A 16328-nucleotide genomic window follows, 5' to 3' on the forward strand; every position below is an offset into this window, starting at 1 on the left:
CCGAGGATGCATCCACCTTGATGCACATTTTGGTGTTTGCCTTCGTCAGGGGGTATGCATGGTCTCTTCAGTCCTTTCCTGGTATGCATTATTGCCTTATTCCTATTCTGGTATGCATGCTCTCTTCATCCCCATCCTTGTATGCTTGGCTCCTCATCCCTATCCTGGTATGCATGGCACCCTCACCCCATCCTTGCATGCATGGCTTCTCATCCCTATCCTGGAAGACATGGCTCCTCATCTCTATACTGGTATGCATGGCCACCTCATCCCTATCCTGCTATGCATGGCCCCCTCATCCTTTTCCTGGTATGTATGGCCCCCTCATCCCTATCCTGGTATGTATGGCCCCCTCATAACCGTTCCTGATATGCATGTCACTCTCATTCCTATCCTGGTATGCATGGCGCCATCCTTATCATGGTGTTTTTGGCCCCCATTCCCATTGTGGTATGCATGGCTCCAATCATAAAAACATAACAAATAAACCATCTTACTTACCTTTTTGTGCTCCCTCCCAGTGACTTGTTCTGATGCCAGTAGCTGATTTATGCCTGTAAGCAGCACATGGCAGTGACATCCTGTGCTTCTTACAAACAGAGGACAGCTTACTGGTCTCCATGCCAGGACTATGTGCATGAAGAGCAGGAAGTATTCATTGTTATTTAGTAGCATACCCAGTAGCAGCAGCCGTCTGCTTCCTGCAGCGGCCGGGCAATTGCCCGCTATTTAAGGGAATGAATATTCACTGCCCCCCACGCTCATTGGAGTGGAGAGAAGTGAATATTAATTTCCCTTAAGTAGCGGACAAATGTGATCGCCCGGCAGCTGTGACTACTGTGCCCGATATTAAAGAGAAATGAAAGTTCACTGCAAGCGCAGTGAATATTAATTTCTCTTTAGCAGTGGGTACAGGCTTTAGCTGCAGCAACCGGCTCCTGCCTCCTGTGACCCGCTGCTCTGCCACTGCTCTTCTGCCGCTGCTACTCCCCCTCCATCTTGTGGTACCGTCAAGTCAAGGGGGGCTTTTTCAGCATAAAAAAGGTGCTAAAAAACTCCGCTTATACTCTAGCACATACAGTATATCAAAACTGAGCCTCTATTATCCTGTTTTTATATATTTATATTTTTATAATTGGGCAATGTTCCATATACAGATTAAAGCAATTTTGTAGGAAGACAATTAAACTTTGACTACACTTTTAGAATGTGGAGAGAGACCCAAACAAACCCCAGTGTTATCCATTTGGTATAGAACTGTATTAGGCTGTGTGCACACGCTGCGGATTTTGCTGCGGTTCCGCAACGGTTTTGGCCGCTGCGGACCCGCAGCAGTTTCTGCTGCGGTGTACAGTACAATGATTCCCTATGGGAATCAAAAACCGCAGTGCAGACGGTGCGGAATTTTCCGCGCGGATTATCTGCGGTTTTCAATCCGCAGAAAGAATTGACATGTCAATTCTTTCTGCGGATTCTCCTGCGGTTTGCCATCTCCTCCATTGAGGAGATGAAAAACCGCAGGGCAAAACCGCAGAGCAATCCGCAGGTAAAACCGCAGGTCTTTTGACCTGCGGTTTCACCTGCGGATTGTACAAAATCCGTGCGGATGAATCCGCACCTAATCCGCAGCGTGTGCACACAGCCTCAATGTTTGAGAGTATAAAAACATTTACCTTTTCCCTAGCGATGTAATCACATACAAGCTCCATAAATAATTGTTATCATTCTTTACATATAATATAGTTTCTCTCCCCTTATTTAGCATAGCAGTTTTTTTTCTGACATTCGTTCCATGATTTATCGCTATTTTGTGAAAAAATCTTTTCGGTGATGCATTTAAATATTATAAAACATCTCCCCATATTTGTATCACTGATAATAGCCTTTACAGCTCAAAATGTCAGCTTTAATTATATATTTGTCATGAAGAAGGATGCACTTAGTCCAGATATACCACAGGTCAGCATAATAAATGCCATATGTCATGAGGAAAAGTGATCATGACGCTCGCAGAATATTCACTTAGAAAAATAAAGTATTGAAAGCATATTTGATGGACCATCACATAGGAGTATTATAAGTAATAATAGAGCATAATTTCTAATTACTAGTCCACCATCAGCACCATGCACAAATGTCTGGTTATAACTAGTATGTGGATTCTTATAAGTAAGCAAATCTTCCTTCTTCCCACCCTTCTTTTTTCCAGCTTTATCGGGCACTCATTGCTGTATCTAGCTCATTATTTTGTCATGACCTTATTCTGCCCTTTACATTTAGCACTTTTGTTTCTTATTACTTTTATCATCTAGTCAATAGTAGGGCTAAAGACTTTGGTAAAATAAAAATACTGGTAATTGGCCTTTTGGACATCTCAGTACAAGTTAAACATAGCCAGGGTCTTATATCCTGTTGCTAATGGGTTTTAATTTGTTTGTCCAGATTATTCAGAAATAAATCCTACCTGTGTGGACATGCACCAGCCCTAAAAGAAATAGGGTATGTCAAAAATGGGCCTTCATGTCTGGTTTTGGGCTATGACCAGGTGGTTCTTGAGAACTCCTTAAAAATCCTTTTCTCAACCAGGATGTTGGTAATTATGTCTGCACCTGTGCCACTCAAGTGGTAACAAAATGCTACATACTGCAGGGAGAGGGGATTACAGCTCACCAGTCTCGCAGGATTACTTCTACAGGTGGATGGGCACATGAGCTTGTCATACATGAAGAGATATCCGGTCATCATATAAAAATTAACTTTTATTCTCAATATTTTTAAAAAGTCTACAATTAGTTCTGGATAAAATTCTACCTATGTAAGTAGTATTTTGTCCAGAATAAATTGACTGGTTTAGACTTTTTTAAACACTGAGAATAAAACTAATTTTTAATGGTATTTTTTCGGTGAAATAATTTGATTCATCTATACTTGTCATCTCTAGCTATTCTGTGATTTATTCTGAAAAGAAATCTGGGGCGTTACTAAGTTTTGAAAACTTGGGGCATTGATTGGTTGTGTAGTTGGGGATATTATATAGAGGCTAAAGGGGAAAAGATATCTGGCACTCCATGAGTGGACTAAAACCTTCAAACTTATTTCAAGAACATAAATATAGATATGACAGCCCAGTAAGCAGAGCCAACACATTTCGACCAGAAGGTCTTAGCCATGGTTAAGACCTTCTGATCGAAACATGTTGGTTTTGCTGACTGAGGTGTCCCTTTTATATTTATGTTCCTGAAATAAAATTGAACAATTTAGTCCACTTAGGGACTGTCAGATTTCTTTTCCCCGTTAGCCTCTATATAATAATCCCAGCTACACAACCAATCAATGCCCAAAGTTTTCAAAATGTAGCAACGCCCCTCTAGACAACTGTAGCTACTACAATTCTCAGTCAGAATTGGAGTCACATGATATTATTTTAAAATCTTCTTAAGGATTCTATTGCGTACTTACACAATCTCAGCCGTTCTACTCATCTGCTACTAACATTAAATTCCACTCTCTAATGAATACTATAGATTTTTAGATTTTTCTGAAGAGTAGATAGATTATTTTTTATTTTAAACTTGAGTAGTAGTGGATTTCATCAACATATATGGCAAAGGAAGTATAGTATAGGCTGACTGTTGGGGAGAAAATTTCAAGCAAGTCCACAGATACTGTAACTAGTTCAAGCTGTGTAAAGCATATTTTTTTTCATTTATGCTATTTTTTTCCTCTATAAAATAGGTAGAAGCAAAAAAAAAAAAACCCAACACATTATTATGTTATACAGTCATGGCCAAAAGTATTGACACCCCTGCAATTCTGTCAGATAATACTCAGTTTCTTCCTGAAAATGATTGCAAACACAAATTCTTTGGTATGATTATCTTCATTTAATTTGTCTTAAATGAAAAAAACACAAAAAGAATTGTCCTAAAACCAAATTGGATATAATTCCACACCAAACATAACAAAGAGGGTGGACAAAAGTATTGGCACTGTTCGAAAAATCATGTGATGCTTCTCTAATTTGTGTAATTAACAGCACCTATAACTTACCTGTGGCACCTAACAGGTGTTGGCAATAACTAAATCACACTTGCAGCCAGTTGACATGGATTAAAGTTGACTCAACCTCTGTCCTGTGTCCTTGTGTGCACCACATTGAGCATGGAGAAAAGAGAGAAGACCAAAGAACTGTCTGAGGACTTGAGAAACCAAATTGTGAGGAAGCATGAGCAATATCAAGGCTACAAGTCCATCTCCAAAAACCTGAATGTTCCTGTGTCTACCGTGCGCAGTGTCATCAAGAAGTTTAAAGCCCATGACACTGTGGCTAACCGCTCTAGATGTGGCCAGAAAAGAAAAATTGACAAGAGATTTCAATGCAAGATAGTGCGGATGTTGGATAAAGAACCTCCACTAACATCCAAACAAGTTCAAGCTGCCCTGCAGTCCGAGGGTACAACGGTGTCAACCCGTACTATCCGTCATCATCTGAATGAAAAGGGACTGTATGGTAGGAGACCCAGGAAGACTCCACTTCTTACCCCAAGACATAAAAAAGCCAGGCTGGAGTTTGCCGAAACTTACTAGAAAAAGCCTAAAACATTTTGGAAGAATGTTCTCTGGTCAGATGAGACAAAAGTAGAGCTTTTAGGGCAAAAGCATCAACATAGAGTTTACAGGAGAAAAAAGAGGCATTCAAAGAAAAGTACACGGTCCCTACAGTCAAACATGGCGGAGGTTCCCTGATGTTTTGGGGTTGCTTTGCTGCCTCTGGCACTGGACTGCTTGACCGTGTGCATGGCATTATGAAGTCAGAAGACTACCAACAAATTTTGCAGCATAATTTAGGGCCCAGTGTGAGAAAGCTGGATCTACCTCAGAGGTCATGGGTCTTCCAGCAGGACAATAACCCAAAATACACTTCAAAAAGCACTAAAAATGGTTTGAGAGAAAGCACTGGAGACTTCTAAGGTGGCCAGCAATCAGTCCAGACCTGAATCCCATAGAACACCTGTGGAGAGATCTAAAAATGGTAGTTTGGAGAAGGCACCCTTCAAATATCAGGGACCTGGAGTAGTTTGCCAAAGAAGAATGGTCTAAAATTACTGCAGAGCATTGTAAGAAACTCATTGATGGTTACCGGAAGCAGTTGGTCGCAGTTATTTTGGCTAAAGGTTGTGCAACCAAGTATTAGGCTGAGGGTGCCAATACTTTTGTCCGGCCCATTTTTGGAGTTTTGTGTGAAATGATCAATGTTTTGCTTTTTGCTTCATTCTCTTTTGTGTTTTTTCATTTAAGACAAATTAAATGAAGATAATAATACCAAAGAATTTGTGTTTGCAATCATTTTCTGGAAGAAACTGAATATTATCTGACAGAATTGCAGGGGTGTCAATACTTTTGGCCATGACTGTAAAGGGAAAAGAAAATGATAATGGCATCATCAAGGAAAGTGATTTACAAATTAGCGCATTTTAAGAAGTATTTATCCCTAATATGAAATCAGAAGGCAACAATACAAATACCGCAATCCAACTGTGAATTTTTACATCTAAAATAAACATAGTATGCATTATATCCATAAAAATACAACATACAAGGAACACTACAGACTTAATCAACCCAACACCTTCCATAAAAAACAACTTTGTATCTATATTTTTAGAAAAGGTGGAAGTTACCTGTATTCATCTTGAGTGAATCGTGGAATTACAGATGGCTGCAGAACTGTTATTATCACCATTGTGCTATTAGATTTCACAGGGTCGCCGTCATCATAAGCTATCACAACCAGCTACAAGAAAAGCACAGAAACATATTATGGATATAACTGTAAAACAAGAAACTTTATTGTAACTATAAACATGGCTATTCTGGTAATATGCAATAATAAAGGCTTTAGAGCTAAGAGTAAATCCAACTCTCCTAGATACAAGGTATGTGGATCGTGTACCATTCTGCTTATTGATTTGGGCAAACAGTAGGTTCCAAAGTATTATTTCAGCAATTTATAATCAATAATAAATGTTATAGTTTAGCAGTATGGTTTAAAGAATATGGAAGTTTAGATAACTAAGTTAATGGTTGTCCTTGTGGCCATCAATAAGAAGCCATAAAAGGCTGAAGTGGTTAGCAATTTCAAATAATCGTCTGGAGTCACATTGACATTGCTGATATCCTAGAGATATGACTATGGTGGGACATCCTCTTTAAGAAATTTTCTGAAATTATTAATTATAAATAAATTTAGCTTGTTTTAAATTAATTTAGAGAGAGGGAGCACTGCCTTTTACTTGCCGTTGTCCACAGCTCTGCTTTTGATTAGTTGGCCTGGCACAGTGCGGTGTGATGCACATGTGATGTCGTGTCAGGCCGGCTAAACAAGAGAAGGGCTGCAAATACGACCAGGCAAGAGGCAATTGCTAAATTGCTGATGGTAAATCGTAACGCTAGACACAACTTTTGACAAAAATGAGACTGCTTCTAGGGGAAAACTATCTGACCTTTTATCACAATCAATGAAAAATTATAGGCTGCAACATGATTAAGTGATGGGAAGAAAGATAAAATTGGTAAGAAATTATAACAATACTCAACAAATTTTTTATTTCTCAATATTTTTTTTTCGTTCTCTGATGCTTTTCTAATTTCTTTACATTGCCCAGCATACTGTAGCATGGCCAAGCAAGGTCAAGTTTATGGTACTGAGGCAGATCTTTTGCATTGGGCCTATTTTACTTAACTATATCATTACTGGATTGAATAATCTTTGCATTTTTTGGGAGACTTGGAAACCAGAAAAATAAAAGAGTCTAAGTAGTCATAAATCTTCCATCTAGAAATTAATTAAAACATTAAAGAGTAATGGAGGGTCTTCTCAATATTTGTTTGTCTCCTTGATCACAAATTGAATCAGAGTTCACCGTTTAGTTAACCTTCTTTGAATGTCTGTCTCTTACAAAAGACATCTTTTTTATTCAAGACGAAGCAGGAACAATAGTTTCCAATCAATCTCTATGAGATTATTTTCTTTTAGAACATTATGCACCAGAGATGTCTAGTAAGATAATTTAGATAGCAATTGTTTTTTATGATTTTTTTTCAATGTATCATTTTTAACATTGAGGGATTGGATGACACAGATTGCTATCAGACAGGCAATCATAAGATGCACATTCACATTTAAGCAAAGGCATTGAAATTCACCTTCAACTGTTGAAAATAAATTCTTTACATGGGCACCTTTGACCTCGTAGTTATACTGATTAGAAGAGAAGTTTTGGCAGTCAGCTTTCTTCATGTCGTACTATCAGGGTCGATTTTAAGCAAATTGGGCTACTGGGCAAAAGATAAAACTGGGGTACCAAATACTAACATATTGCACCATTACACACAAACATGTAGGTTGGATTTACATGAGCTGAGTTCAGGTTGTTTAACAAGCATCATTGAATACTGTATATTCCAGTCATTCTGCGCTTGTTGACCCACCTCTTTACACAAGCTGCCCAAGAATGATGACCACAAACCTATCACGATCTATCCCAATATAGCATCATTTTATCAGCAGCACTTCTATAGTTTACATCAGACAATGTGCTGCTGAGTACAATGATTTCTGTTCTAGCATAAACAATCTAATCACCCAATGAATCACTAACATTTTCCTCTCCTGTTGGTTGATTGCTGATAAGTTTATGCCTATGAACTCTTGTGTGCGCTGCCAATATTTATAAAGGTGAATGTTAAGTGCACACATAATCTGGCACACAGATACTGACTGCAAATTACACTAACATATGTATATACATATTATTCACACATATTTAAATAAAGTGAACATTGACATATATGTATACAATGAACACATACACACATGTACTGTATGCACATAACACTACCGTTCAAAAGTTTGGGGTCACCTAGACAATTTTGTGTTTGCCATGAAAACTCATACTTTTATTAATCAAATGAGTTGCCAAATGAATTGAAAATCTAAGCCAGACATTGACAAGGTTTAAAAAAAAGATTTTTATTTGAAATAATAATTTTCTCCTTCAAACTTTCCATTCGTCAAAGAATGCTCACTTTTCAGCAATTACAGCATTGCAGACCTTTGACATTCTAGCAGTTAATTTGTTGAGGTAATCTGGAGATATTCACCCCATGCTTCCAGAAGCCCCTCCCACAAGTTGGTTTGGCTTGATGGGCACTTTTTGCGTACAATTTGGTCAAGCTGCTCCCACAACAACTCAATGGGGTTGACATCTGGTGACTGCACTGGCCACTCCATTACAGATAGAATACCAGCTGCCTGCTTCTTCCCTAAATAGTTCTTGCATAATTTGGAGGTGTGCTTTGCCCATATTAATCTTTTCCTTTTATTAGCCAGTCTCAGATATGGCTTTTTCTTTGCCACTCTGCTCTGAAGGCCAGCATCCTGGAGTCGTCTCTTCACTGTGGACGTTGACACTGGCATTTGCGTGTACCATTTAATGAAGCTGCCAATTGAGGACCTGTGAGGCATCGATTTCTCAAATTACAGACTCTAATATACTTGTCTTGTTGCTCAGTTGTGTAGCTGGACCTCCCGCTTCTCTTTCTACTCTGGTTAGAACCTATTTGTTCTCTCCTCTGAAGGGAATAGTACACACCGTTGTAGGAAATTATCAGTTTCTTCCCAATTTCTCGCATGGAATAGCCTTCATTTTTAAGAACAAGAATAGACTGTCGAATTTCACATGAAAGTTCTTTTTTTCTGGCCATTTTCAGAGTTTAATGGAACCAACAAATGTAATGCTCCAGATTCTCAACTGGCTCAAAGGAAGGTCAGATTTATAGCTTTTCTAATCAGCCAAACTGTTTTCAGCTGTGCTAACATACTTGCACAAGGGTTTTCAAGGGTATTCTAACCATCCATTAGCCTTCTTACACAGTTAGCAAACACAAAGTACTGTTATGAATGAGTCACCGTAGGAGGCAAAAACAGAAATACTAGCTAAGTCCAGAAAACCAGAGAAGCTGGCAGCTATCGGATTGCAGACCCCTGAACCTATCAACAACAACTTGCAGTAGCCGTGGGGGGTTCCTACGGTGCCCTAGACCCCTCGATCACAGCCGGAGAACTAAATAGCCTAAAGACAGAAAGGGAAATCTAAACTGCCCCAGAGCAGACCCCAAAGCAATAGGCAGCCCCCAACATATAATGACGGTGAAGCAAGATGAAAAAACACTCACAAAGATAGAAAGATAGGCTGAGCAAATGATGGGGCCCAAGCTAACTAAATAGGACAGGATAGAAAAGCTGCTGTCTGCAATCCGCCAAAACCCTATCAAATCAAGAGCCAACAGACTGATAGGGAAAAAAGCCCTGAAGACGCTAGGCTTCAAAAAGACTATATCAGTACTCAGGTATTTTCTGAAGACAGAGCAAAAAGGAATTCAGCTCACCCCAGCAGGGAATGGCAGAAATCCAGAAGAACAAGGCAAAACAAAACCAAAACACAAATGCAAAAAGCAGAGCAGAAAACTTAGCTTTTGAGGAGCAGGAATCAGACTGGTCTCCTAGAATCCCTCTGAGAAATCACCAGCAAGGCAGAAGGGCGTCGGCTGCCTTATATCCAGTCAGCAATTCCAGTCACCCAGTCATCATCATCCTGCTCAGGTGCTTGGTAATCAGCCTCACTACCTTCCTTCACCAGAAGAGGGAGTTCATCAGACCTCAATGGTGAAGGGGAAAATGAACTCACAACAAAGTACCATAAGAACACTTGAGTGATGGTTGTTGGAAATGGGCCTCTATACACCTATGAAGATATTGCAATACAAACCAGACGTTTGCAGCTAGAATAGTCATTTACCAAATTAACAATGTATGGAGTGTATTTCTGAATCATTTAATGTTAGCTTCATTGGAAAAAACTGTGCTTTTCTTTAAAAAATATGGACATTTCTAAACTTTTTAACGGTAGTGTACATACAAACATGTTTACATAAAACAAATGCAAACACACATATAAACACCGAGCAAATACACACATACTAATACACAGAGCACATACGGTATATCACAAAAGTGAGTACACCCTCACAGTTTTGTAAATATTTTTATTATATCTATTTATGGGACAATACTGAAGATATGACACATTGATACAATGTAAATTAGTCAATGTACAGCTTGTATAACAGTGTAATTTGATGTGCCCTCTAAATGACTCAACACAGAGTCATTAATGTCTAAACTGATAGCAAAAGAAGTGAGTACATCCCTAAGTGAAAATTGACAAATTGTGTCATACTTTCCATTTTCCCTCCTACGGTGTCATGTGACTAAATGTTGTTATAAGGTCTCAGGTGTGAATGAGGAGCAGGTGTGTTAAATTTGGTTTTATCACTCTCACATTCTCTCATACTGGTCACTGGAAGATTAACATGGTCCCTCATGGCAAAGAACTCCGAGGATTTGAAAAAAAGAATTGTTGCTCAACATAAAGATGGTCTAGTCCATGCGATGATTGTCAATACCCTGAAGCTGAGCTGCAGCGCGGTGGCCAAGACCATACGGTGGTTTAATATAAGTTCCACTTAGAACAGGCCTCATCATAGATGACCAAAAAAGTTGAGTGCAAATACTCAGTATCATATCTAGAGTTTGTCTTTTCAAAATAGATGTATGAGTGCTGCCAACATTGCTGCAAAGGTTAAAGGGGAAGAAGGACAACCTGTCAGTACTCAGACCATACTCCACACACTGCATCAATTCTGTCTGTATAGCTGTCATCCCAGAATGATACCTCTTCTAAAGATGATGCACACAAGAGCCCACAGTTTGCTGACGACAAGCAAACTAATGAAATAGATTACTGGAACCATGTCATGTGTCCTGATGAGACCAAGACAAACTTGTTAGGCTCAGATGGTGTCAAGCGTGTGTGGTGTCAATCAAGTGAGGAGTACGAAGACAAGGGTGTCTTGCCTACAGTCAAGCATGGTGGTGGGAGTGTTATGGTCTTGGGCTGCATGTGTGCTGCCAGCTTTGAGGAGCTACATTTCATTGAGGAAACCATGAATGTCAACATGCACTGTGACATACTGGAGCAGAGGATGATTACTTTGGAAACTGAGCCACAGAGCAGTATTCCTACTTAACTGCCCCAAACACACCTCCAAGACAACCACTGACTTGTTAAAGAAGCTGGCATTAGTGGGAGTGGCTTAGGGTACATTTTTTGCAAAAAACGTATCAACTAAATGCCCTGTTTTATCATCATCTTTTTACTAGCACTTGCTGTTCATTGTTGGAATTTTTTTACAGCAGAGTATTTTTTCACGTTTGTTGTACTGTGTTTCCTTGGTTTAAAAACAGCATAAAGGGACTTAATTAGCCAGCAAACTTGCCTGACCGTAACCCCATAGAGAATCTATGGGGTATTGTCAAGAGGAAGGTGAAACACATCAAACCCAACAATGTAGACGAGCTGAAGGCTGCTATCAAAGCAACCTTGGCTTCCATAACACCTCAGCAGTGCCACAAGCAGATCGCCTCCATGCCACACCGCATTGATGCACTAATTGATACAAAAGGAGCCCCAACCAAGTACTGAGTGCATTTACTGAATATGCATTTCAGTAGGCCAACATTTCAGATTTTAAAATCATTCAAACTGGTGTTATAAAGTATTTACTGAGGTAATGACTTTTGGGTTTTCATTGGCTGTAAACCATAACACAAAGCACATATATAAGCACATATATACACACAGGCAAACACAGAGCCAAGCACAGAGCATTTATACACACATAAACACAGAGAACATATCCACGTATACACACAGAGCACATACAATTGAAACAACAAATTTACATACACTACATAAAAAGACAAATATGTATTTTTTCTGAATATCTGACATGAAATCAAAGTAAACCTTTTCCGTTTTAGGTCATTTAGGATTACCATAATTATTAACATTTGTCAAATGCCAGAATAATGAGAGAGAGAATGTTTTAAGGCATTTTTATTACTTACTGCAAAGACAAAAGTTTACATACATTTCATTAGTATTTTGTACCATTGCCCTTAAACTGAATGACGTCAAACATTTGGGATTTCTTTCCACAAGCTTCTCACAATGGTTGGTCAGAATTTGGGCCCGTCGTTCCTCCTGACAAAACTGGTGTAACTGATCCACATTTGTAGGCTGCCTTGCTTGCACGTGCCTTTTTAGGTTTGCCCATAAATTTTCAATGGGTTTGAGATCAGGGCTTTGTGATGGCTAATCCAAAATATTGACTTTGTTATCCTTAAGCCACATTGTTACCATTTTGTCAGTGTGCTTCGGGTCATTGACCATTTTTGAAGTTTCAACGTCTTGGCTGATGTTTTGAGATGTTGCTTCAGTATTGCCACATAATCATCTTTTCTCATGATGCCATCTTTTTTATGAAGTGCACCAGACCCTCCTGCAGCAAAACAACCCCACAACATGATGATGCCACCCCCGTGTTTCACAGTTGGGATGGTGTTCTTAGGCTGTCAAGCTTCTCCCTTTTTCCTAACAGTCGCTAAAACTGTTCAAGACTAGAAGAAAGCCCATCTTTTACTTTGTGCCAAATGTATTAATACGTGTGACTTAAAAAAAGACAATTGTCAAATCAGTGCCTAAGTATTCCCAATTTAAAAAGGGTTATCCAGGATTAGAAAAATCTTTATGCTACTTACTTAAAACATCAGCATACTTGTTCATGGGTTTTCATTAGTTTTATAGCTCAGCTCCACCGAGAAATTGAATGAGATGCAATACTTTATACAATCTGTGGTCAAGTATGGTGCTGTTTTCTAAATAACCAGCCACCTTGGATAGCTCCTTTCCCTTCTTTCCCACCCTTAAATCCTTAAATAGGCCCCCTTATTTAAGAAGATTACTCATCTATAGGGTTTGCAAGTTATAACAATTCCTTCATCTAGGCTGGAGGCCCAGCAGTAGTTTTGCACACGCATTCTATTCACAACATATGCGACTGCCACAGATAGCCAACTAGATCTTCTAGCTCTTGAAGTCTAAATAGCAATGAATGAATTGGTGGGGTGCATACACAACAATTTCATTCAGATGGCATACTGCAAAAAGTTGTTCTTGGGATCAATGTGATTTCTAGGATTGAGACACCTTGTGATCAGCATGTATCACTTATTCTATGTTTGTTCTTATGCATGCAGTGACAGCTAGCAATGTTTTCTTATGAGTGGCAATTTAAAGAAAATGTATTGACTGATTAATAGTGTTGAGCGATACTATCCGATATTGAGAAATATCGGATCGGATTGGATCGGCCGATACCTAAAAAGTATCGGGTATCGCCGATTCCGATACCGGAAGTCCCATTCAAGTCAATGGGACAGAAATATCGGAATACGAAAAACCCCTTTCTTTACTTGCACATCCTGTTCGGGAGGGTGGAAGAGTGTGGGCGGTGCGTGGGTGGACACTGTGCGTGTCTGTGTGTGCGGGCGGGGTCTGTGCGGGCCTGCCGGGGGTCTGTACGGGCCTGCCGGGGGTCTGTGCGGGCCTGCCGGGGGTCTGTATGGACCTGCCGGGGGTCTGTGCGGACTGCCGGGGGTCTGTGCCGGCTGCCGGGGGTCTGTGCGGACTGCCAGGGGCCTGTATGGGCCTGCCGGGGGTCTGTGCCGGCTGCCGGGGGTCTGTGCGGACTGCCGGGGGTCTGTGCGGGCCTGTCGGGGGTCTGTACGGGCCTGCAGGGGGTCTGTGCTGGCTGCCGGGGGTCTGTGCGGACTGCTGGGGGTCTGTACGGGCCTGCCGGAGGTCTGTGCCAGCTGCCGAGGGTCTGTGCGGACTGCCGGAGGTCTGTGCGGGCCTGCCGGGGGTTCTGTGTGTGTGCAGGCATCTTCCGATGGGACTACAAGTCCCATCGGGCTATGCTTGCTACAATGACAGTGATTGACACATTAGCCAATGATGGGACAGTAGTAGTCCCATCATCCAGCTAATGTGTTGAATGTAAAAAAATATATATATATATATGTACATACAACATACATACTACATACATATTTCATATATACTACATTCATACAACATACATACATACTACATACATACTACATATATACTACATTCATACAGCATACATACATACTACATATATATAACATTCATACAACATACATACATACATACTACATATATACTCCATTCATACAGCATACATACATACTACATATATACAACATTCATACAACATACATACATACTACATACATACTACATATATACATATATATACATACTACATATATACTGTACACTTGCTTTGGCAAAACTAATGTGTATTTAGTCCTGCCAATAAAGCTTCTTTGAATCTTGAATCTTGAATCTATACAACATTCATACAAAATACATACTACATACAGACTACATATATACTACAGTCATACAACATGCATACATGCATACTACATACTACATACATACTACATATATACTACATTCATACAACATACACACATGCATACTACATACATACTGCATATATACTACATTCATACAACATACATACATAGTACATACTACATACATACAACATACATACAACATGCTACAGATATACAAAATACATACTACATACATACTGCAGACATACAACATACATACTACATACAATACATTCATACATTCATACAATACATACATATAGACATAGAGTACATATAACATAGAGTACATACTCACCATCACTTGTCACTTTGTTCCCCGAAGCCAGTGTCATCTATAAAAAATATGAAAAAAAACAAGCAATATACTCCCTGATCCGCAGAAATTCACGAGTGTCCCACGACAATCTCCCGTGGAGAACAGCAGCATCAGCTGATGCGACCGCTCTCTAGGGGCCCCAGGAATCCAACGACAGGAGGTAGGTATCCTTCCGCACTGTATTCCTCTGCCACTGTAAAAAAATAGTCCCTAGTCTCACTTTTGGCATTGCTGTGTGAGAAAGTTCCCACGCAGCTTTTGCCATAAAGTGAGACCAGTGAACCATAGTAACCTCTCAGTGATGCAGTGCAGGAGATCATCGTGGGACACTTGTGGATTTCTACAGATCCTGGAGTATATTGCTTGTTTGTTTTTTTCATATTTTTTATAGATGACACTGGCTTCGGGGAACAAAGTGACAAGTGATGGTGAGTATGTACTCTATGTTATATGTAGTGTATGTCTATATGTATGTATTGTATGAATATATGAATGTATTGTATGTATTATGTATGTAGTATGTCTGTAGTATGTATTTTGTATGTCTGTAGCATGTTGTATGTATGTAGTATGTACTATGTATGTATGTATGTTGTTTGAATGTAGTATATATGTAGTATGTATGTAGTATGTAGTATGCATGTATGTATGTTGTATGAATGTAGTATATATGTAGTATGTATGTATTATGTAGTATGCATGTATGTATGTTGTATGAATGTAGTATATACGAAGTATGTACAGTTAGGTCCATATATATTTGGACAGAGACAACATTTTTCTAATTTTGGTTCTAGACATTACCACAGTGAATTTTTAACAAAAGAATTCAGATTCAGTTGAAGTTCAGACTTTCAGCTTTCATTTGAGGGTATCCACATTCAAATTGGATGAAAGGTTTAAGAGTTTCAGCTCCTTAACATGTGCCACCCTGTTTTTAAAGGGACCAAAAGTAATTGGACAGATTAAATAATTGTAAATAAAATGTTCATTTCTAGTACTTGGTTGACAACCCTTTGTTGGCAATGACTGCCTGAAGTCTTGAACTCATGGACATCACCAGACCCTGTGTTTCCTCCTTTTTGATGCTCTGCCAGGCCTTCACTGTGGTGGTTTTCAGTTGCTGCTTGTTTGTGGGCCTTTCTGTCTGAAGTTTAGTCTTTAACAAGTGAAATGCATGCTCAATTGGGTTGAGATCAGGTGACTGACTTGGCCATTCAAGAATATTCCACTTCTTTGCTTAAATAAACTCCTGGGTTGCTTTGACTTTATGTTTTGGGTCATTGTCCATCTGTAGTATGAAACGACGACCAATCAGTTTGGCTGCATTTGGCTGGATCTGAGCACACAGTATGGCTCTGAATACCTCAGAATTCATTTGGCTGCTTCTGTTCTGTGTCACATCAACAATAAACACTAGTGACCCCATGCCACTGGCAGCCATGCCCAAGCCATCACACTGCCTCCACCGTGTTTTACAGATGATGTGGTATGTTTTGGATCATGAGCTGTACCACGCCTTTGCCATACTTTTCTCTTTCCATCATTCTGGTA

At 39.6% G+C, this 16328-nt stretch overlaps 1 protein-coding gene across 2 annotated transcripts in view; it reads right to left on the reverse strand.

Moving 5' to 3' along the window:
• The window catches only part of PCDH15 (protocadherin related 15), a 2659104-nt gene that overhangs the window by 502088 nt on the left and 2140688 nt on the right, over window positions 1-16328 (reverse strand). For both annotated transcript variants that reach the window (XM_073548247.1, XM_073548246.1), the window contains exon 24: window positions 5682-5794. In XM_073548247.1, the coding sequence (XP_073404348.1) occupies window positions 5682-5794 (113 nt within the window). The remainder of the gene's footprint in view (window positions 1-5681; window positions 5795-16328) is intronic.

This window comes from Dendrobates tinctorius, unplaced genomic scaffold (assembly GCF_039654945.1).
Source record: "Dendrobates tinctorius isolate UK_male_01 unplaced genomic scaffold, ASM3965494v1 ptg000156l, whole genome shotgun sequence".
In the NCBI taxonomy this organism is placed as follows: Eukaryota; Metazoa; Chordata; class Amphibia; order Anura; family Dendrobatidae; genus Dendrobates; species Dendrobates tinctorius.